The sequence below is a fragment of the Mus caroli genome, unplaced genomic scaffold (genome assembly GCF_978045245.1).
Source record: "Mus caroli unplaced genomic scaffold, Mus_caroli_1 scaffold_5, whole genome shotgun sequence".
Taxonomy (NCBI): domain Eukaryota; kingdom Metazoa; phylum Chordata; class Mammalia; order Rodentia; family Muridae; genus Mus; species Mus caroli.
The window spans coordinates 33,548,075-33,572,035 of NW_028227260.1; the positions used below are offsets into that span (position 1 = coordinate 33,548,075).

General features: G+C 40.7%; 1 protein-coding gene across 1 annotated transcript; it reads right to left on the reverse strand.

Moving 5' to 3' along the window:
* Window positions 1-17,435: 17,435 nt before the first annotated feature.
* Tceal3 (transcription elongation factor A like 3) lies at window positions 17,436-19,406 on the reverse strand. The gene is made up of 3 exons (XM_021153749.3): window positions 19,250-19,406; window positions 18,618-18,684; window positions 17,436-18,292 (listed from the first exon to the last, which is right to left on the reverse strand). Exon 3 carries the CDS (start codon window positions 18,264-18,266, stop codon window positions 17,664-17,666), a length of 603 nt encoding a protein of 200 aa, XP_021009408.1. The 5' UTR covers window positions 18,267-18,292; window positions 18,618-18,684; window positions 19,250-19,406; the 3' UTR covers window positions 17,436-17,663.
* Window positions 19,407-23,961: the final 4,555 nt, after the last annotated feature.

A 23,961-nucleotide genomic window follows, 5' to 3' on the forward strand; every position in this document is an offset into this window, starting at 1 on the left:
AAAGCATGCCATCTGTAAGTAGAAGATGCTTTTTCCAAATGCTTGTGTTTCATCAAAATTCATATTTTGGAACTTAATTACCATTTGGTAAAAGTAAAAACAATGTTTTAGGGGTTACTTAGGTTGTGAGAACAGAACACTATTTATTATTAATATTGTTAATTATTTTAGTTCTAAGAGTTGAATCTGGAAGCCTTCCACACGCTAAGCAATAACAGCCCCCAGAGAAGAGCAATATAAAGGAATAATCCTGTTGTGAGGGTGTGAAGTATCTTGTCTGTCACTTCTACCATTTGAGGGTAGAGTTAGAAGGCAGTTATGAACCACAGACTGAACTGTCACCAGATATCAAATCTGCCAGCAATTTTGCCTCTATTCTCCCCCTGCCCCACCCCCCTCAGCCTCAAGAACTGTGAGGAAAGAAGTTGTTTATAAGATACCCACTATCTGGTATTTTAATATAGCAGCCTGAACAAACATGGGGTTTCTTTTACTGTGTTTTTTCCAACATAGGTGCTTTGTATTTCCTTTCCACAGCTACCATTGGGGTTGATCAAAGAGAAACCTCTCCCTGGGATACTGGAGTACGTGCTAGACCTTCCGGAAATACTATCCAAGCATTGCTAGTGTTGATGACAGGCCTTTGCCCCTTTTAAGTTTGTCTTTCCTTGAAAGAAGCTAAAATGTTGAGTCCTAAGGTGGTTTGATTCCCCAGTTGACAACTGTGAGCTGCTCCCATGGTGCCTGATGACTTTGAGGGGAGGCATGTGAGCTTAAATACCCTCTTTAGCAGCTGGCTAGATTGCCCTCATGGCAGCTTAGCTGCTCTGGATACTTCATAGCTATTTGAAGAAAGCTATACTGTAACCACAGCTGCTTGCCCAACTCAAGCTCCAAAAGGCATTAATCTGGCCACAACACTTTCAAATAGCTAGCACAAGATCTTTGGCCATCATAAATCATAGTGAACTCTAATAGCCTTTTCCACTTGCATCAAATGGGGGTACACCTCACCTGGTACCCCAGCAGAATGCCTGTAACAGCTGTAAACACAATCTTTATATGAAGTGTACTATAAGCAGTGCAAGCAAACCTTTATTTTCTTGAAAGGCTATGTATGTCATGATCAGAGTAAACACCCTTACTGCACCCTTGGCACTACCTCTCCTGACCATATAAGTAGACTGTTGCTCACATTTTAAGCCAGTTAGGAGACAACCTCCCAAGCTGCAGCATTATAAGAAAAGGCTTCTCTTAGTCTTTGATCCTAGTTGTGAGTGGACCAGGCAGTGCTGGGAACATGAAGAACACAATGCAGAAGCCATAGTGGAGCTGCAGTAGCTGTAAAAGTAGTGGTGGTGGTGGTGGTGGTGGTGGTGGTGGGGCTGGAGAGATGGCTTAGCAGTTAAGAGCACTGACTGCTCTTCCAGAGGTCCTGAGTTCAATTCCCAGCAACCAACTGGTGGCTCACAACCATCTCTAATAGGATCTGATGCCCTCTCCTGGTCTGTCTGAATAGAGCAATGGTGTACTCACATACATAAAATAAATAAATCTTAAAAAAAAAGTAGTGGTGGAAGAGGTGAAAGACAGGAAGTGTTTCATTGAGTTCCAGAAGTGGGGATAGAGGTGGCCAAGATGAGAAAGGTTCTGAAGAACTGAAGATAAGAAGTTGTGGACTTCCATTGCTGGCAGAGTTCTAGGGTGGAATCAAGTCTTAAAAACCAAGGATCCTGAGCGGGTTGTGGTGGTGCACACCTTTAATCCCAGCACTCGGGAGGCAGAGGCAGGCGGATTTCTGAGTTCGAGGCCAGCCTGGTCTACAAAGTGAGTTCTAGGACAGCCAGGGCTACACAGAGAAACCCTGTCTCAAAAAACCAAAAAAAAAAAAAAAAAAAAAAAAAAAAAAAAAAAAAAGAAAAAAGAAAAAGAAAAAGAAAAAGAAAATCCAAGGATCCTGAAACCCTCACCCTTACTCTCTATAGGTATTGAGGGTTCCAGCACCCAAGATTGTTCAGGAGCTGTGTCAGTAGAAGATTCTGCAGCTGCCTTTATGTTTAAAAAAATGTGTTACTTCATTGTGTAACTATTTAGGTGAATCTAACTAAAGATAGCATAGCTTTAGCTTTCCCCTCAATGGGAAATGTTTACTATGGGAAACCAATGGGAGTTTTGTTTCTTTTGCGTGCTTAGCTAGATGTCCTGGGCCACTAAAAAAAAAAAAAAATCATGACTTGGCAAATTGGTTACTGCCACTCATTACAGTACTGGAATCCTGCAAAGCAGCTACCAGGGTTGTTAGTATTACAAACCTACATAGGAACCAATCAACCTGAGTGCTTAGAACCATAAACCTCTTGCTTCTAAAGCCTGAAGCCATGGGTCATTCCCTCTAAGGGCTGGGAATGTTACGGCCACGAGGACTGACAGTCCAACCCATAAGATTTAAGCTTTCATCAGGACTGCCAGCATCAGGTGAGCTTTTCTCTCCTGCTCACCATTTCTATCCTGTGGCCCTATAACTGGTGACAAAACCAAGAGTCATTTTCTAGTCACTATAGTGTTTAATTGGCTTGAGGCTTTTAATGGTTTTCTCTTATATTCTTTGTTGCTAATTTTTTTGGATGACATAATCTCTGTTGGTATTCTGTCTGGTCTCCACTCCCACAGTTACCTGGCAACACCTAGGTATGCTCCTCTCCATGGTTACCTGGCAACAGCCAGGTAGGCCTGGCCCTATAAAAGGGACTGCTTGCCCCCTCCTCTCTCTCTTAGTCCTGCTTCTTTCCCTTGCCTCTTGCCCCCTTGCTCCCCCTCTCAGCCCCATTCCCTTCCCCCTCTCTCCACGTGGTCATGGCCAGCCTCTACTTCTCTTCTCTCAGCCTTTCTTTGCCTCTGTTATTTTCTTAACTCCCCTTCTCATGCTCTGAATAAACTCTATTCTATGCTATACCATCATGTGGCTGATTTCTCAGGGGGAAGGGATGCCTTGGCATGGGCCCACTGAGACATCCCCTTCCCCCACACCTCACCACACCCCCATAGAACATATTCCAATGCCCTTTATCTTTTTATAAACACATCAATCTCCATCAGTTTATTTTTCACTCATATTTTATTTAGAAAAAGTCATTTTATTTTATTTTTCTTTAAAGAGGGGTGCTATTCTATGTTGGCAATATTTATAATATATACCTTTTAGTTTTGGTTAAATTTGCCATCTGGTCCCTGCCACAGGCAGTTTCTTTCATCTACTTTTTCATACCATCTTACTTACAAATTTTATAACTTTCTGAAAGCTTGTTTTTGTTTTTGTTTTTTTCCTTACTGACGTTTGCTCTGTAGCCCAGGCTGGCCTCAAATACTCAATTCTCTTGCCTCCGCCTCCAGAGTTCTGAAATGATAAGCGTGTGATTCCATCCCTAGCTGGTAAAGAAGACATTTCTCCTTCCACATGTGGGTCTTATTGCTATTTCTATATGACTAACTGAATTATTTTAGTCAAAAGCTGTGCATACACATTGAAAAATGACATATACAAGCCCCCCCAGAAGCAAAGCATTGGCTAAATGCAGAGGTTTCCTCAGATAAAGGCAGTTTTGCAGTGCTCTAGTTCCTTGGCCACATTGAAGTACAAAGCTACACTAATTGTCTGCTAATTGTTCTATTGTTTCCTACAATCCTCTGGAGCATAAATTGTTCATATTTGTTTTGATCCCAGGAGGTATCCACATAACCTTGTCTTTCGCAGGTCTCTGGGAACTAACAGGTACGTAGTTTAGACTGGACCTCCAGTGATTACTGAGATTCTCCTAATTGTTTTTCAACATAAGCAGTATTTTCAAAAAACCATTCTAATATCAAATGTGCATGTCACAACAACTTACTCTCCAACACAAACTGGATGGAAGTTGAAATCACTCTGTACCCTGCTTTAAATCAAGGACCATCTGGCATTGTGGCACAACAGGAACCTTTCCAGAAAGGATCTTCTTAGTTGGGTGGTAGTGATGCACAACTTTTCTTTTTTTTTTTTTTTTTTTTTTTTCTTTTTCTAAAAAAACGTCCCTCGCCTGGCGCGGCTTAGGCCCTGGCCTGAAGAGAACTCAGGAGCACCACATCGATCGATCGTGATGCACACCTTTAATCCCGGAACTTGGGAAACAGAAGCAGGAGAAACTCTGCGAGGTTGAAGCCAGCGTAGTTTACAGAGAGAGTTCCAGGACTCCAGAGACTCCAGATAGAGACTCTATCTCAAAAGTAAAACAGTAGATAAAGGACAAATAGGCAGAGAACTCCAGACTACTCAACTGCCATCAACCGGTTCCCCTGTTTACCAACCCAGACCTGCCATCCACTCATCTGCCAGTTGCTTTATCTGAACCCTCCTGGTTCTTCCACTTTGCTGTTGCAACTGTAGTGAACTCTGAAGCTTTGTTCTTAAACCTGTGACCCCCACAATGGTCTGCTTCTCCAGCTTTTTCCCTGCATCTGATTTGGGTTATTTATCTTATCAATACAGACTAAAGCAGCTGACATTTCTATCAGCTTGCTTCAGAAACCTCTGGAGGCTTCTGAATTCCATGCAGTGAGTCTGTAACAAAAACCTAGTGTCGATAGTGTTGCCTGTAACTAAGAGCAGACCCTATAGATTAAAAATTCTGCCATGCAGTGGTGGCGCACACCTTTAGTCCCAGCACTCAGGAGGCAGAGGCTGGTGCAATTCTGAGTTTGAGGCCAGCCTGGTCTACAGAGTGGATATGGGGCTGCTTCAGACTACCCACTGCATCTGATTATGATTTGTCTTGTGCTCTAGTAGATTTTGTCAGCTGCAGATAGTTTGTGAGTGTGTGAAATTTGTAATTCTGGGGACTTTTCAGAGGGTGCATAAATTCTAGGGTCCAGCGATGTGTAGGTTTTTGTTGGTTGGTTAGTGCTTGGTTGCTGTTGCTCAAGTTTAAATGATCATGAACAAAGGAAGAAAAACAATAAGAAGAAATTAGATATTGGCTATGAAGATCAAACTTTCCCTAAGGAACTATACATCCCTAATCAGCAGAAAGTAGTCTAACTATAATGCTATGCCCTTTCCCCTGTATTCTTCCCCCCCTCCCCCCGTCTAGGGCTAGAGGTTGCAAATGTGGGAAAAAAAAAGGTAGAGAAGTTTGGAAGAAAGAAGAACCTACAAAGTAGCCAAGGACAAATCTCCTGTTATTGTTCTTGTTCTTGGTTGTCATCAGAACTTGATGGTAAGACTTATTGCTGAAGACATTGCACATTTAAGTCACAGTACATAGAGAAATAACATTGGTACTGTCAGGAAACTTCCTCTCTGTGATGGAAGCTGCTGTTCTAACTGCTCTAAGGGGTAGGCCATCAACAATCTTACCCAGCTGTGAGCCCAGCGAGTTACAATCATTAAAGCACTTTACCTACCATTATCTGTTTATTAAAAAAATTAAATTCAACAATAACCAAATTAAAGACATCAACATGCTGGGTAGACTAAAATGTAGCCCAGGAGTGGTGTTCCAAATATACTACATACTTTGTTCTATACATGATTTCATGTGACAAATTCTACAACTGTGCAATACTCTTTTTTTCCAATCATTGTTCATTGAATTTCTATGTACATCATGAACCATATACTATACTATTTTTATCATATATAATTATTTCTGTTTAGCATCATTCTTGAGATATAACTTGTATGTCATATAATCCATCCATGAAAAATTTATAACTATTATAGTGCTGGTATTATTCATAGTAAAAGAGTCCAGGGATTGCCACCCAAAAATAATCACTCTCACTGGACATGGTGGTGCATATCATTGATCCTAGCACTGCAGAGGCAGAGTAAGGTGGATTTTTGTGAGTTTCAGGCCAGCCAGAGCTACATAGTGAAAAGCTGTCTCAAAGAACCAATAAATGAATGAATGAACGAATGAATGAATAAATAAATAAAAAGATATTAGACATCCCCATATACTATTTTGCAGGATGGTAGAAAGCAGCAAATAGATGCTAGAAGCAGCATCATTCTGATACCTCCTTATTTGCATAAAGTCAAGACTTCCAAACAGGAATAAAAACAAAAACAAAACCTTTTTTGAGTTCTTTTTTTTTCTTTTTAATATTTTTTTATTACGTATTTTCTTCAATTACATTTCCAATGCTATCCCAAAAGTCCCCCATACCCTCCCCCCCCACTTCCCTACCCACCCATTCCCATTTTTTTGGCCCTGGCGTTCCCCTGTACTGGGGCATATAAAGTTTGCATGTCCAATGGGCCTCTCTTTCCAGTGATGGCCAACTAGGCCATCTTCCGATACATATGCAGCTAGAGACAAGAGCTCCGGGGTACTGGTTAGTTCATAATGTTGTACCACCTATAGGGTTGCAGATCCCTTTAGCTCCTTGGGTACTTTCTCTAGCTTCTCCATTGGGGGCCCTGTGATCCATCCAATAGCTGACTGTGAGCATCCACTTCTGTGTTTGCTAGGCCCCGGCATAGTCTCACAAGAGACAGCTATATCAGGGTCCTTTCAGCAAAATCTTGCTAGTGTATGCAATGGTGTCAGTGTTTGGAAGCTGATTATGGGGTGGATCCCTGGATATGGCAGTCTCTAGATGGTCCATCCTTTCGTCACAGCTCCAAACTTTGTCTCTCTTTTTTGAGTTCTATCAAATCAATTCACATCATAGTAGAAGAATTTAAATTCTGCTAATACACCTAGTTTGAATTTCATCATAGTTCTTTGTCTTTTACTTTGGTGCCAAAGGTCACTTACAAATAATCATCTAACAAGTAGGCCAATCAGACTTTATCCTAGGCCACCAGTGCCTTCCCTAAACCCATCAAACTATCCTGAGAATCATATACTGATCACCTGATAGCCCCTGTTTCTTTATTCATACATAGACATTTCTAAATACATTTTTGAAAATAGCATATACATTTCTAAGTAATTTTGACCTAGTGTGGAATCAGTCACATTGTTACAATTTCCTCCTATGCTATATGCTTTAAAAACCACTTTGTCTATTACTAACTTTGTTTGCCTCTTCTCCTATTTATCTCTTTGTCAGATTACTTAAAAAAAAACTTGAAAGAATAGAGGGGAATTGTCCTTCATTCCTACAATACAGATGGGCAAACATCATCCAATATTTTTTTTTGCCATTTTCAGCATCCCTAAAGAAAATTCCATTTCCATTACCAATCATCTTCCATTTCTACTCTTCTCCTAGCTCCAAGCAATCACTAACATTTTCTGCCTCTTATAGGTTTGATGATACCACTATTCATTACTGAACAATATCTAATATTTTGTGATTGTCTACTTCCACTAAACATGATGTTTTTAATGTTTACACTATAGGAGCATGGCTCAACACTTCTTCCTTCTTGTCAAATAAATATATAGCTTGTTTATTCACAAGTTGATGGGCATCTATTTTTTAGCTATTAGGAATGATGTTGCTATGAACATTTTTGTGTACTTTTATATGCTTGTATATTTTCAAATTTTTGTGCATATACCTAGGAGCAGAATTGTTTGGACAAATGATAACTCTATGGTTAAAATTATGACAAAGTGTCAATGCATTTCCCGAGTGAATACAGCATTTTACATTCCTACCAGCAAGATGTGAGAGGTGTAGTTTCTCTCCATCCTTGTCAAAGTTTATTTTCTATCTCTTTCATTTTAGTCATGTTCTTTGGTGTGATATGTTTGGGTTTCTGATTTGAATTCTCCTAATTGCTAATAGTTTTGAACTTCTTTTCACGTGCCTATGTGTTACAATAGTTTGGGCAAAATCATTATATGCAAAACAGGCAAGCCCATACCCAGAATAATTATCTATGCTAGTAAGAACAAAGTGCTGACCTTTTTATGGTAGAAAACGAAGGAGTCTATTATGCTGATGGAATTAATAATGACTAGATTAAGGAAGCAGGAGTTAATAACTATTCTGGACTTGTTGCCAAGCATATAAATATCAGAGAACAGGATAATAAATCCACCCAAATTTTAAGGACCTTTCTACCTCAATAAAATTTCTACGAGTTCAGAAAGACCTTTTCCCTTCAAATAAATTTGGATCATCACAGGATGTAGCTTCTGACAGAAGGGATTTGGCTCTCAGCACAAGTGTCTTCACATCCTGTGTCTATTGGGGGAGATCTATCCATGTAACCATATGTATGGGACATGCAGAGAAATTATTTCTAAGTTGAAAGATAAGCTATGCCTGGTTCCTTCTACCATAAAAAGAGAAGAACAATTCTTAGCTACTTTTCCTGTTGCTGTGATGAAGCAACCCAATAAAAGCAATTTAAAGGAGAAATTATTTTGGCTCACAGTTTGAGGGTTCAGTTCCTCATGATGAAAAAAATAAATCACAGAAACAGGAGCTTGAGGTGGTTTGTCTTATAGTGTTCACAGTCAGCATGCAGGGAATAACAAAGTCTAGTGCTCAGCTCACTTTCTCCGTTTTATTTATATAGTATATGATCCTGGGCTATGATATGGTGCCACTCATATTCAAGGTGTTTCCTCTAGCCTCCATTTCCCTAATCCAGGCAATCATTATTAGACACACCCAGAGGGTATCTAATCTAAATAATCCTTCACAGGCATGCTTAGTGACTTGTGTCGTAAATTATTCTAGATTCTGGTTAGCTAACAATCAGTATTACCTAACACATGGGCCTATTCGGGTCTTGGAGCAACACATTCCACACTTGGATGTGTTACTCTATGCTGCTGTTACTAGCAAAGCTGTTAAGACATTGGAGCAGCCTGAAACAAGAGCAGGCACTTCAACAGCTCAAGGCTGCTAGACAGAGTGCTCTGCCACTTGGACCATATGATCCAGTAAACCTACTGTTACTTGAGGTGTCATTGGTAGATATGGGGGACATTTGGAGCCTTTGCAGGACCCATAGGGGAATAACAGAGGAGACCCTTGTGATTTTGAAGCAAGGCACTGCAGCTATCTACAGACAACTATTCTCCCTTTGAGAAGTAGCTCTTGGCCTGGTAGTGGACCTTAGTGTAATGAGTAACCAACTTTCCATGTGACCTGAGAGGACCATAAGAAGCTGGATATTATCTTACCCACCAAGCCACAAAGTTGGCCACGTACAGTAGTAATCTAGCATTAAGTGGAAGTGGCATATATGTGAACAGACCCAAGTACATACTGAAGGCATGAATAAATGGCATAAAGATGTTCAAATGCTTATGGTTCTTCTTCTTGCAGTAATGCCTTCTGTCCCTTAGCATGCACTCAGGGCTTCATGGGGCTCTGCTTTAGAATTAGTTGACTGATCAAGAGAAAACTTAGGCCTGGTTTATAGCTGCTTCTGCATAATATGCAAGCACCACCCAGAACTGAGCAGATATAATATTATAACCCTTTTTGGGAACCCCCTGTATTAGTTAGGGTTTTACTGCTGTGAACAGACACTATGACCAAGGCAAGTCTTATAAAAAAACCAACATTTAATTGGGGCTGGCTTACAGGTTCAGAGGTTCAGTCCATTATCATCAAGGTGGGAGCATGGCAGTATCCAGGCAGGCATGGTGCAGGAGGAGCTGAGAGTTCTATGTCTTCATCCAAAGGCTGCTAGTGGAAGACTGACTTCCAGGCAACTAGGGTGAGGATCTTATACCCACACCCACAGTGACACACCCATTCCAACCAGGTCACACCTATTCCAACAAGGCCACACCTTCAGATGGTGCCACTCCCTGGTCCAAGGATATACAAACCATCACACCCCCTGAAAGACACTGATCAAGAAATATATTCATAATGGGCAGAATTTCGGACAATAAACATGGCCATACATTTTTCTTAGAAAGAGAAATGGCCAAAGATGTAATTAAGTACTGATTCACTGGCTATAGCCAATGATTTAGATGGATGGTAGTGGAGAAATGGTTGTAAAATTGCTGAGGTGTTTGGGGAAGAAGGATGTGGATAGATCCTTCTTGCCCAAAGGAGAAGACGAAACTTGTGTTCCATGTAAAATCTCATCAAAAAGTACCCTAAGAGCAAAAGCTACATCTTGTGCAGATCTAAGTTCTTTTGAAGGAGGAAAGCCTAAACTGAAGGAATTTTCTGGTCTTCAGCGGCAACTGTCTAGGGAAGTGTTTCCCTAGAGTCAGCACACGGATGATAATAAAGTTGTGGTCAGGCAGATAGAGTACACCTCAAGCTGGTGGCAGAACTTGGTAGCATCATATGTATGGTGCTGGTTTCGAAGTCGTGAAAGATGAGAGAGAGAGAGAGAGAGAGAGAGAGAGAGAGAGAGAGAGAGAGAGAGAGAGAGAGAGAGGGAGAGAGGGAGAGAGGGAGAGAGGGAGAGAGGGAGAGAGGGAGAGAGGGAGAGAGGGAGAGAGGGAGAGAGGGAGAGAAAGGGAGAGGGAGAGGGAGAAAGGGAGAGGGAGAGGGAGAGGGAGAGGGAGGTGGAGAGGGAGGTGGAGAGGGAGAGGGAGAGGGAGAGGGAGAGGGAGAGGGAGAGGGAGAGGGAGAGGGAGAGGGAGGTGGAGAGGGAGGTGGAGAGGGAGAGGGAGAGGGAGAGGGAGAGGGAGAGGGAGAGGGAGAGGGAGAGGGAGAGGGAGAGGGAGAGGGAGAGGGAGAGGGAGAGGGAGAGGGAGAGGGAGAGGGAGAGGGAGAGGGAGAGGGAGAGGGAGAGGGAGAGGGAGAGGGAGAGGGAGAGATTGTGAGAGAGTATCGTGAGATCCTGCTCCATGATTTCAAAGAGCAAATAAGACCAGGCAATGGATGGCAGAATCTGAGTCCCTACAATGAAGGACTTTGAGAAATCGTTGTGTGACACTGTGAGGGTGAAACTGAACTTGCAATGAAAAAAAGATCCAGGATATTGCTGATGCCATAACTGTGGCCTATTCATTAAGGAAAGTTGCAGGTGTGGAGTGGAACAGGCTCAAGAGAGAAGCTATGCTGGATGGGTAGGGCTACTTAAACTTTTTGGAACCAAGCCAATTTCATCTTGAAATGATAGACTAGAGCTTGCAGGATTTGTTATTTTCCCCAATGGATTTTGGTCTTGATTGCTTTGATCATTTTTTGTTATGCTCCAATCATCTATTTTGGAAAGAAAATGATTTATTCTGTATCACTATATGTTATGTAAATGAATTCTTTTAATTTTTTATGTCATAAGAACTCACAGTTAAGAGATTTTCTTGAGTATAAAATGTGAAATTTGGACTTTACAATTGTTGTGAAAGACTATGTTTTGAAGTTGAATATATTTTGCATTTAACATTGTAACATCAGCATAAGAAGTGTAATTTTATAAGTTAAAGTGAAGTGTTTGAGTGTCAAATTGACAAGGGGTTGGCTTAATTGTTAATAAAGAAATACCAACTTGATAAGATTTAGAATTACCATAAGTAGGGTCTTTTGGCTTAGATTAGATTAATTGAGGTGGAGTAACTGTTCACAGTGGGTGATACCATTCCTGGGTTAGGATCCTGGACTGTATAAAAAGGTAAAAATGAGCTGGGCATAGACACACACTGTTCTCTGATTCCTGATTAATGATACACTGTGACAGCTTCCTTAACCTCCTGACAATAAGACTTAGTTGTCATAGAGTGCACCCTCAAAGTGTGAGCCTCAAAATTACCTTTCTTTTTAAGTTACTTTTCTCAGGGAAATAAATTACTGCAACAGGCAAAACAACAAAAACACTATAAAACTGGAATTTTAGGGAACAAGCCCCATAATCCCAACAGGCTAGCCTTGTATGTATGCTTTTATAATGGTTAAACAGACAAGTAGTGAAAACCAGAAAGTAGATTTAGATTCAATAACAAGAGTCCAGTAATTCCAAGTTCATCCTCAAGGTACTGGCACAAGATTTGGGTTTAAATAGAGGAGCTGGAAAAAGAGATATGTATACTTCAGTAATCTTAGTCAAGGTTTGGTCAGTTGATCATTGTCTCCATTCTGCTTCTGCAATGTAAGACAAAGTTATTAGTTCTGAATAGCTTGAGGGAATCAGTCATGTCATACACAAAGATTATTTGGGGCTATAGCCTCCCTTACATGTGTGAATGCCTTCAGACATGGCTAGTGTGTCCTCCAGTGTCTGCTCATACTGGAATCTAAAGCGATTGCAGGGTTAAAGCAATGACATCTTTGTCCCTTCAGCCTTAAATGGTAGTATGATAGAATTCAGTTGAAAGACATTCTTAACTATTATGTTTATGCAGAATCAATCAGGCATTTGAAACAAAGTAAAACAGACACAAAGTGAAGGCAGTAATGTCAGACATTCTCCTTTTAGTCATTTTGTGGGCCAAGTAATAAATCAATGCTTTATTGTTGTTGTTTTAGCAAAAGTTGATTAAGTGTCTGTGATATCTATTGGCCATTTGTGTATCTTTTAGGAATAAAACAGCTATTTAAACATTTGCACATTTTCTGCTTGTTTTAGTTACTGTTCTATTGCTGTGAGGAGACACCATGACCATGGCAACTTTTATAAAATAAATTATCTAATTGGAGTTCTCCTTACAGTTTAGGAGGGCTAGTTCAATATCACCATGCCAGGGAATATGGCAATGTTCAGGTATTCATGGTGCTGGAGAAGTAGCTGAGAAGTAAGCAGACAGGCAGGGAGGCAGGGAGGCAGATAGAGAGGGAGGAGGGAAAGAAGGCCAGTGGGGAGGAAGAAAAGAGAGGGAGGGAGGGAGGGAGGGACGGAGGGAGGGAGAGCCCACCTCCAGTGGCACACTCACTCCAACAAGGCCACACATCCTAATCCTTTCCAAAAAGTTCCATCAACTGGGGACAAGACATTCAAATATATGTACCTATTGGGGCCATTCTCGTTCAATCCATTACACTCCCCAACACATATGCTTTTTTGTTTTTGTTTTTCTTTTCAATGAGAAAGAGTCTATGGGGAAGAGAGATCCTGACACTATTTGCTCTCCCAGGACTGGTGGTCTGAAAAGTGTGATTGTGGGGTTTTGGGAGTCCTATCAGGGCACACAAGGATTTGCTAAAGAATACAGATGACTGCAATGTCTTACAAGCCAGAGTTTCTGAACTTTTATTAATTTGCAATTTTCACCTGGAAGAGGGTCTCACTCCCTGCAGTTTACCTTTTTTTTTTTTCCCCGTTTTTCGAGACAGGGTTTCTCTATATAGCCCTGGCTGTCCTGGAACTCACTTTATAGACCAGAGGCTGGCCTCGAACTCAGAAATCCGCCTGCCTCTGCCTCCCGAGTGCTGGGATTAAAGTTGTACGCCACCACGCCCCGGCATGCAGCTTACCTTTTTAAAAATAAGGAAGAGTTTTGTTTTCCGTCTGACATTCTGTCTTTATTTACATGTAAAAGATGTAGGTTTTCCACCTTATTTCTGTTAATATAGTGCAGAGTACTTAGTACTATGGAAGAATAAAAAAAGGATCAATACCTGGCTTTTAAAATTGTAAAATGTTAAATCTACATAAAAGGTACAAAAATCTTTGTTGTTTTACATTTATTTTTATATATGGCTACAATATATTTTTATATATTGTCCACATATGTATGATATATATACATATATGTATATCATACATATATGCACACACACATATATATGTATATATGTGTATATATACATATTATATATTGTTTATGTGATACAAAACTGCTTATACCTGCGTTCCTACATAAATTGAAATCACTAAATCAGTCCAATTTCTTTTTGTTCATAATATAAAACGCTTGGCCACCAGATTCATAACTCCAACTACAGAGACAAATAATGGTGCTCGGTAAAGAGAGGAAATTTGATTATTGTGACCCCAAGTGTGTCTTCAGGCTACTAACAAGAGCTTTGAAATTAGAGACAAGAAGATATGGTGGGAGACACAAAAGATTTCCATGATTAAGTAATCTTAAGTGAAGAAGGTGCAGTTTCCATGGTAATTGTTTTGAGTTTCTGGATTTTGGAGAAGGTTACTTCGTTATTCTGGAAACACAAAGTGATGACAAGTTGAGTACCATTTAACTTACTGTTTTCAGCTTTGAAGGGTGAAAGAAGTCAGACAGACACTTCCCAAATAACCAACATGCCCAAGCAGAGAAGTAAGCAGGAAACACCAAAGAGAAGAGACAAGCACAAGGCAAAAGCAGAGGTGCCAGACTTTCAGACTGGAATAAGAACTTGATGTTTGTTTTTTTTTTTTTTTGTAGCAAGGTTGATCTCTAAATTCCTGTTATAAAACAATTTAGATGTTAAACAAAAGGTTAATTTAAATTAACTGATGAGAGAAAATAGACATGTCTCTAGGACTGTTAAACATTTTGTCTGTTTCAGATATAGTTTTTTTACTAAAATATAGCTAATTATTATATTTATATATAGTTAGTTAGTAATTATAGTTAGATATATAGTTAATTAAGGAATTTTTCCAAGCTTTACAGCTATAAGACAGAAACAAACCATAAGGTATGCCAAATAAATACGCAAAATTATAGATATTAAGCACAACTTTTTTTTGTAAAGACTGTTAAAGTAGAAACCGAGACGCTGTTAGATGAGAAAGGGTTTCACATAGTAAAATAAGATTTTGTGCTAAAATGGAAAAGAAAACTGGAGTGTAAAAATGTAGCGATAGAACAAAGGATGTAGTGAAAGAAGGAAGTGCAGTGGAGGCTTGGGGGACAGAAAGCAGTGCAGCACCTGTCTGCCTCCCCCCCAGAAGCTGACAAGCACCCTACCCAGACATTGTATGTGAGTTCTAAGGGCCACAGCATCATTGTGGAAAGTGGGGTTAAACCAAAAGGTTTCCACTTTCAGTTACCCACACCTTTCTTTTCTCAGGCTTAGGGATCAGGGAGCTACCCTGCAGGCGTTTGCTGTAGATCTCCCCACTTTCAGATTTAGGACAGACTGATATACCTGCCATGTGGGCTCAGAGTTTCCTTAGAGTCCCCACCTCCATGCTGTCTTTCTCAAGAATATTCAGAATAGCTCCATTCACAGTAAACTGTGGAAAGAATAAAGATATACCTAAAATTGTTAATGGATTTATCAAATATATACATTCTAATGGATGTACTAATGTAATATTCATTATACAGTAAAAAAGAAATGAAAGACAATACTTGCTAATAGCATAAACAAACCTTTAAAATATAACGCATAAAAGAAGCTAGTTACAAAAATTCCACATGCTTCATGATTCCATTGATAATATTCAAGTCCATAGAGACAAAGGGTAGGCTAGTGGTTGCCATTAACTGGGGGTGAGGGCGATAAGGGGTGGAGAATAGGGCTGCATAGTGAGTGTGAATGTATAGTTTCTTTTGGGGGGGTGCTGATGATATTCTAAAATAAGATGTTGGGGGAAATTTTGGTGAATGTGCTACATGCTTGTGAATTGTATACTTCTTTTTGTAGTGCGGGGGTTCTGTAGAGCTACATCTTCGTTCTTAACTTTTAGTAGGTAGGCTTTAAGGAAAATGGTAATACTTGCATTTTTAGATGTATAACTTATTATTTCCATTTAAGATTAAAATATTGCTTCTCTGTGGTGGGAGAGTTGCACTGTGTCAATGCAAAACAACAACTCTCATCTTAAAGGGAATACGTTATAGTTTATTTTGGAGCCATTATGAAGGATCTTGGCTTGGGAATTTAGATTTCAGTTACCAGAAATTCCATGTTCCCGTGTGAAAGCAGTGTTGTGAAGTTTTGTAGACTATTAGAACAAAGAAAGTCACAAATCAAGGCACATTTAAAATCCATTGCATCAGAGAGGTGGTTATAGCATGATTGGGAGGCATTTCTAGCTGCCTAAGATGCTGTCTGATGACAGTCTTAGTTTCTGGGTTGTTAGAAGTTAATATATTTCAAAATACTTTTTTATTTATCACTCACAGGATGTTATTTATGACAAGGAATGGCTGCTGAGGCCTACAGGTGGCTAAAGCTACCCCAAGATAAGGTAATTAGTCTCTGGATCTGCAACATTCCAACTTCTCTACATCACTGCAGATCTAGTCAGCAGACACAGCTTCTTTAAGGAGGTCTCATCTTAACTGGGACCAGTCTTAACTTTGGAAATGCTTCTATATTAAGGGGTCATCATTATCCTCAGTGTCTGGCATAATTTAAACTCAGCTATGACAATAGTCTTCTGGCCAGGTTTGCAAAGGAAATCAATATTGTTGATGAGAGAGCCCGGTAGTGGCATGTCTTCTCTGAGCTGTTGCCTTAGAACAGAGGGGCTGAGCCTGGTCCCACTCACACTGCCTCTCCAGAGTAGCTTTAACCGACAAATAATGTTTTCTCCTTAAGTTTGGGAAAAGTTGCTTAGCAGAAGGCTCTCTCCTGAAATCTAAACTCTAAAACTTTTCTAAGCTTGGAGACACAAGTCCTTTCTTGAAAAAGTAATATCTTTTAAAAATTACAGTACAAGGCTGGCTCAGCTATTTGGGAGCTGAGCACAAAAACCCTTTAATATTTATCATAACTTTTGATAGCATTTATCCAAAAAGATACAAGGCATTATACGCTATTCTACAAAGGGAAAGATGTTACTAAAGGTTAATTATCCTTTGTCAGAAATGTTTGGGCCCAGAAAGGCTTTTGGCTGCAGAGGGTTTTGTTTGTTTGCCTTGTGTTTGGAACACTTGCCTAGGCTTTACCTCTTGAATATCATAATCTGAAATCCATGATACCTAAAAAGATACAGCAGAAGGTTTTATGCATAATCCTCTAGAGGCCAACAGGAGCCAGACAGAGCCTTCATCTCAGCTGCCTGCAGTTGTTCCCGGGGAAACAGGTGGGAACTATTCTCAGCCCTCGCTCAGTTGACAAGGTTCAGGGTCTGGCCCCTCCACATGCCCATTCTTAGCATGATATATAAGCTATTGTGCAGTCCTGGGAGCCAACTATTATCCCCATCTTATATATGACAAGATTGACCCTTTACAGCACAAGATGCATTATAAATGCCAAGTTCCAGAAGTAATGTGAATTTTGCTGATTTTACATTCAAACAAAAAGGAGTTTTAGATGTCTTCATTGCCACCCTAAACTTCTTTAATAGTTCACCAGGTTGTCATATGATTTTCTGTTTTTAAAATTATTATTATGACAGTCATAATCTAAATACATTAATATATAAAAGAGCAAGAGGGCATTAGAGGACCCAGGAGAGAGGCCACAGTTTGAACTGATCTGGTTATAACCAGTAGGGAAATGGCAGGAACTCTCCAACCACCTGATGATTGCATCTGTACATTGTCCTTGTAGTGCTAAGCATTGTTAGAGCTTTGATGTATGCTTCCATAGTTTTCTTTGTGCTGAGATGCATTCTGCAAACATAGTTACATTTTATAGAAACAGGCCAATACCATAGAGATGTAGTTCTGCAAACTTTTTATTGTTATTTTACAATGTACATGCACATGGGTGAAAATCCTGTACTAAAAGACAGAGAGCACTGTAGTTGGGTCACAAGGCTGCTGGTAAGGACAGTGACGCCTAAAGCAGAGTTTCGGCTGAAGGTTAAAGCACAGGCCTGGCAAGAATCTACCAGGGAAAGCGGGGCCAGCAGTGTTCTTTCTCTTCAGAGAGGTCAGAATTGAAGGCCAAAGGCATTAAAGGTATGGGATGTCATGTAGGCCCCTCTGGCTCCTGCCTCCGCCGCCCCTCACCCCCCTGACTCCCCGCTGGCCCCTGGGGACTAAAGCATCCTGTGCATCTCTTTGCACCCAGTGAAAACCACCCATTTTCTGCCTCTTCCTCAGCTCTTCCTGAGCCCTAGTCATATCTGCGCACTCTCTCATCATCTCCTCACTGCTTACATGCCTGTCCTGTAAGTCCTCTTGGGAGTTCTTGGGAGAATCATCTGTCCCCCTATCTGTTTTTCGTTTTGCTTTCCGGGGCACATAATCTTCAGCAGGGCGCTTTTCTGCAGCCCGCGCCTCACTGGCTGACTTTGCCTGGGAATCCGGCTTGCTCTCCCCTTGGCGCTTGCCCTCCCCGTCAGACTTTCCCTGCTTCTCGGGCTTCCCCTCATCTTGTCCCTGCTCATCTGGCTTTGCCCCCTCCTCTGGCTTGCCCTGGCGTGGTGCTGGCTTTGCTTTCTTGTCTGGCTTCTCTTCCTCGTCTGACTTTTCTTCATCTTCAGGCTCTACTTCATCTTCTGGCTTTCCCTCCTTTTCCAGCTTGCCTTCATTTTCACCGCGGACTTCTTCCATGTCAAGATTTCCCTCCTTTTCCTGTCCTGGGGGTAGAAGTGGGGAAACAGGAGGCAAAGAAGAGATGTGAGAGACTGAGACACCTGACAGAATACAGGCTCATTAACATCAGATGTCTTTGCATTTGGTGCGTTCGAGGGGTCCCTCCCTGGTGGCTGTCCCAGTCCTCCAAGTATGTTGTAGACTTGCATCCCTCCTCCACCCGGAGACCGACATGCCATGCCAGGTCTTACCACCTTCTTGGTGCTCCTTCAGGGTGGCAAGCTCTGCGTGTGTGTTACGTGGGATAGCTTGGGAGGGGGCAGGCAGTGGGGTCCCAAATCCTGCCCCATTGTGTCATTATTCACTGACCTGCAGGGATCCTGGGCAGGTCAACCCTCTTTCGCAGATGTCACAAAGCGTTGGGAACAGCAGAGACCTACAGACAGGACACAGGGGCAGTGTCTGCGTGGTCAGTGGATGCACAGAGACTGTGTACCTATCTGGCAGCCCATATTCATCACTCAATCTTTTCCTCCGTTACCCCGTTACCCTGCCACCCCCGCATACCCCAGCCGCCATTTCTTTTCAGGCCTTGGGCACTAAATCGGGATGCTTTCCAAACTCAGTTTTACTCTGCGCTCCCCACTCGGACTCTAGAGGCAGCCTGCCCCACCCCCACTCTCGTTTGGTCCGGGTCAGTTTGTCTTTAGAGCTTGGAGTGTGCGTTTACTTCAGAACGCATCTGTCTACGTCTCACCGTCGCACTGCGGGCCCCCCTCACCCCCCCCCCGCCTGTTCTAAAACGGATTAGGAGTGGGATAAGGAAAGAGAGCCCTCTGCGGGGGTCCTCCTTCCCCCTCTTCTTGCCCGGTCCGCTGTGCCCCCTCCTTACCAACCTCTGGATCTCTTCCCCCTCCCCTCCCGCTGCTGCTGGTTCTAGCTGCCACCTCCCCACCACCCCTGCCCTGCTCTGCGGGCAGAGCCATCATTTCAGTACTAACCTAAGGATACCCAGGACAGGCCTTTGCCTTCTCCGGCTTGCAGAAGCCCACTCACAGCTCGTCTGCTGCTTAGGGCAGCTCAGGGAGCTGGTTCTGCGCGGGTGCCAAGACCAGACCGTAGGGCGGGCAAGCGGACGTGGGGGCTGGTGCCCACGTCTGCGCCTGGCCGGTCACGTGAACACCGCGTCACCCGAGCTCGCCCCCCCCCCCCCATGCCTGACCCATCTCACTCTCCACCTCCCTGGGGGACTAAGATGAGCACTGTAGGAGGTGTGTGTCACAAAGTCATGAGATGCCTGAGAAGAAGACTGGGAGGCTACAGGATGTTTTATCTGGTGCATCTTTGATACACATACATCTCTCTCATATACGCAGGCTACAGGTGGGACAGACGATCAAAAATTGAATTTGCCTTTGTCAATGGTGTTCAGCTCTTGAGCCACAATAACCTGCTTTCAAACCAAGTCTGGGCACAGTAGCACACACCTGTAATCCCAGCGCTCAGAAAGTTGAAATAGGAGTTCAAGGTAAGCTTTGGCTACAGTGAGTTCAAGGGCGGTACAGCTACCATCAAACTCTAAACCATCCATCCACCCAGCCTTGTATGAATATAAGTAGCTGGTGGAGGTGCCTGCTGGAAAGCTGAGCTGCTATTGAATGTTCCCTAGGGTTCGGTTTTAGGCTTCTTTTGGTTCTCAGGCTCTCAATTTTTGTGTGATCTCATTCATTTGCCTCAAAATATTGATGATTCCCAAATATGCATTTCCAGTCTAAATTTTTTATTAGGTATTTTCTTCATTTACATTTCCAGTGCTATCCCAAAAGCCTCCCATACCCTCCCCCCACACTCCCCTACCCACCCACTCCCACTTCTTGGCCCTGGTGTTCCCCTGTACTGAGGTATATAAAGTTTGAATAAACAACAGACCAAGTTTTGCTTTCCTTTCAGTCATAATAGGAGAGTGTTCTCCAATACCCCTTGAAATATATTCTAAGAATTTATTTTATTTCAGTGACATAATAGTTGCTTGATGAAACTTTATGTTCCAGTCCATCTATTCCCAGCATATACTTACAGTATAAGTTCTCTACATATTAGTCAGTCATTTGCAATCTCAGTTAAGCAATCATTGATTTACTTAACAGTGGTCCCAAAGTATAACGTTTGTAATGGATGCAATTCTCTTATGTTAAATAAAAGCCATAACATGCTTATTTGCAAGAAAAGCAGAGAGTTCATAACTTAATAACTAAAGGGGAAAAAATCTAAGATCATTTGGGAATGGGAATGTACCTAGTATATGCAAGATTTTGAGTTCCATTTTCAACACCAATTTTTTAAAAAGAATTTCTCTTTTATTCATGAAATTATGAGGAAATAAAGTAAAATTCATCATAGTTTTAGTGTTGCATCTTAGACAAACAAACCCAATGACCACAGATCCTGGCAAGGTGCTTAGTAAAATATAGGAGCTTAGTAAAATACAGGAAAAATAAAAATCATTGTATTATAGTGCTTGAAACTACCCAGTTTCAGACAGCTGTTGTAGGTGTTGAATCTGATCCTCTATGTATAGGTGGAAGTTAATGTGTTGTGGGAAATTCACCAGAAAAGACTGCATAGACATGGATTTAAGCCAGTAGAGAGTCTTTATTAACTAGCCACTGGTTACACTGGTTGTTTGAGATTGCAGTGTAGCCCCAAACCTTTCTCAAGGTTAGCTTTTAAGCACACACACACACACACACACATATCCTGGGTTTATTTACCTCAGTAAACAAGAATGGTTAGTGATAAGTAGAACTACAGAAGCCAAAAATCAAGATCACTACATGTAGAGACTTTTCCCTGACAATAGACTTTGATGGATTAAGCCTTTGTTATAGTTTTACTTTTCCCTGACAATAGACTTTGATGGATTAAGCCTTTGTTATAGTTTTGGCAGATGGTGTTGACTATGTACTGAGTTTTGAGTTTTGAGGCCTGAATGATACTTCCATCATGGAGTCAGTTGTGCTAAGGTCTCAGGGCCTACTAAAGTCTGGAGCCTTGTTACAAACATAATGGACTTTCAGAGACCCAAAGGCAAAGAGAAAAAAATTAAAGTAGCCAGAACTAAAGATTATGCTTTCAAAGAAAGTAGTTCGATTGTTTTGATTTGGCTTCTCAACAGTAAAAATGGAAGTATGAAGACAATGGAGTATTATTCATGTCTTGAGTGAAAATTAAAACTTAGAAATTGGCAGCCAGCAAAAAAATAGACTTCAAAGCAAAGGTGGCATAAAAATAAAATAAAACTGAAAGGTATACGGGCAGCAGGTATGAAATAATAGAAAACATTTTTCAGATTAAAAATATCTTAGATGGAAAAGTAGGGATGAAAGTGTGAACAAAACCTAAAAGGGTAACTATTCTATAGGCTTTAAAACAATAGTTTTGCCTTGACAGACTCCAGGATCATCTGAGAGATGCGAATCTGGTCATGCCTGTGAAGGTTTCGCTTGATTGGGTTAACTGAGATGAAAAGACCTGCCCACTGTGTGTGTATGGCTTAGTTTTGGGGCTGGGTCTTAGGCTAAGTACAGAGAGCTTGTCAGCATGCCCATATTCATTCACTTTTCTCCCCAATTAAGGATAAAGTGTGACCCACTCCCTTAAGTTTCTGGAGCTGTGACACTATGACTTCCCTGCTGTGATAGACTGCAACCTGAAATTGTGAGCCAAAAGAAGATCCTTCTCCCTTAAGTTGCTTTTGTCGGTTTATTTCATCAAAGCAACAGGAAAAGAAACTAAGACAATTCTATAAAATAGTGACACTATTGTCTTTTTTAAATGTATACTGACAAACATACAAGTTGAGGGGGCTAGTAAAAGCATGGAAAACACTTGCAATATCTAAGGAATATGTTAAAGTATAAATTGATACCAGATTTCAGTAGGTTAAGATTATATATGATAATTGCTGGATGAAGATTTCATGTTAGTAGATGGTGAAAACAAACATACTAACGATAGGAAGACTAGCAGAGATCATATGACCCAGAAAGGAACTTGATACAATGGTTAATTTAATCTTATTAAGATTATGATCACATTATAACAAAGTATCTATATATGAAGTCATTAAATGACAATGATTTTAGAGTGAAAATACTCCACCTATATGCAGCTTATAAAATACAAGCTTTAGGTGTTAAATGATAGACTGTGTGTTTAGCTAGATGAGGCCTACATTCAAGCTACAGCATGAATATGTTCTCTCTTATAAAACCAAAATGAAAGTAAAGATAAGTGAAGATCAGGGGCTGGAGAGGTGGCTCAGCAGTTAAGAGAAGTGGCTGCTCTTCTAGAAGTCCCTAATTGAATTCCCAGCACCCTTGTGGTAGCTTTCAACCATCTATAACTCCAGTCCCAGGAGATCCAACTCTCTGGCTTTTGTTGGTAATGAACACATGTGATGCACAGACATCCATGAAGGTAAAACACCATACACATAAAACAAATTTAAATTAAAAATAAGAGAAAATCCAGGTATTATTGTGCACACCTTTAATATTAGCACTCTGGAGGCAGAAGCAGACAGATCTCTGTGAGTTGGAGGGTATGCTAATCTATTTAGTGAGTTCCAGGACAGTCAGGACTATAGAGAGACTATGTCTCAAAAAAAAAAAAAAAAAAAGGAATATTGAAAGTATATGTGAGAAAAACAATAACAAATACTGACCAAAACAAAAGCTTTTATAGTCATATTAACATATTACTTTAAAACAGAGATAAGAGGTGTTATATTTTAATTTTATGTATTTATTAATACTATCTCAAACTTTAAAAAATTGCCAGTCCTACAAAGGATACATGCATTTTTACTTTCAGTGTTAACTGCAAAAAAGGTAAAAAGAACATATAAAAGTAGAATAAAGAAAACAATCTGTAACTTTTGCTTAGGGAGATATACAAAACAGTATACGCACTGTACAATCTTTTCAAATGAATACAGAACAGTTTTGAAGATTGACTAAATTCTTGATCATAAAGTACAATTTGAGGTTTCAAATTGACTATAATGTAGAATATTTGCCATTGTGCAAGCAAACACAAATTCAATAGTAAAATACCTATAGAAGCATTTCAAATTTAAGTAATAAACTTGCAATCTAATAAAAATTAGATTCTTAGTACTTTTCTGTTGCTATGATTAAGAATCATGGCCAAAGCAACTTATATATAAAAAGCCTTTCATTGTGCTTACAATTTCAGAGAGTTAGAGTCCACATGACAGAACAAAGGCATGGTAGCAAGGAACAACTGAGAACTCACACCTTGATCCATAAGCAGGAGACAGAAAGAACACACTTAGAATGGCCTGCTGGAGTCATGGGAAATCTCAAAGCATGCCCCCAGTGACACGCATCCCCTAACAAGGCTATACCTCCTAATCTGTCCCCTAAAATTCTACTAACTGGGGAAAAAAATTGAAACATGAGTCTATGGGGACCATTTTCATTTAAATTAGAAAATGTTTGAACTGAAAGATAATTAAGATATTTATGTGTCAACTATATTGGGGGTAAAAATCTTGAGAGCCATAGCTGGACCACGCTTATAAATATATTTACAACATGAAATGTACATATTAGAAGAGATAAAGTATTCCATATCAATGACCCAGGCAGATAAATTCAGAACATGGAGACAGAACATAAGTCAATTA

Excerpts from the sequence above, each read along its gene's own strand:
- Tceal3 (XM_021153749.3), bottom strand. The coding sequence starts at position 18,266 with ATGGAAGAAGTCCGCGGTGAAAATGAAGGCAAGCTGGAAAAGGAGGGA.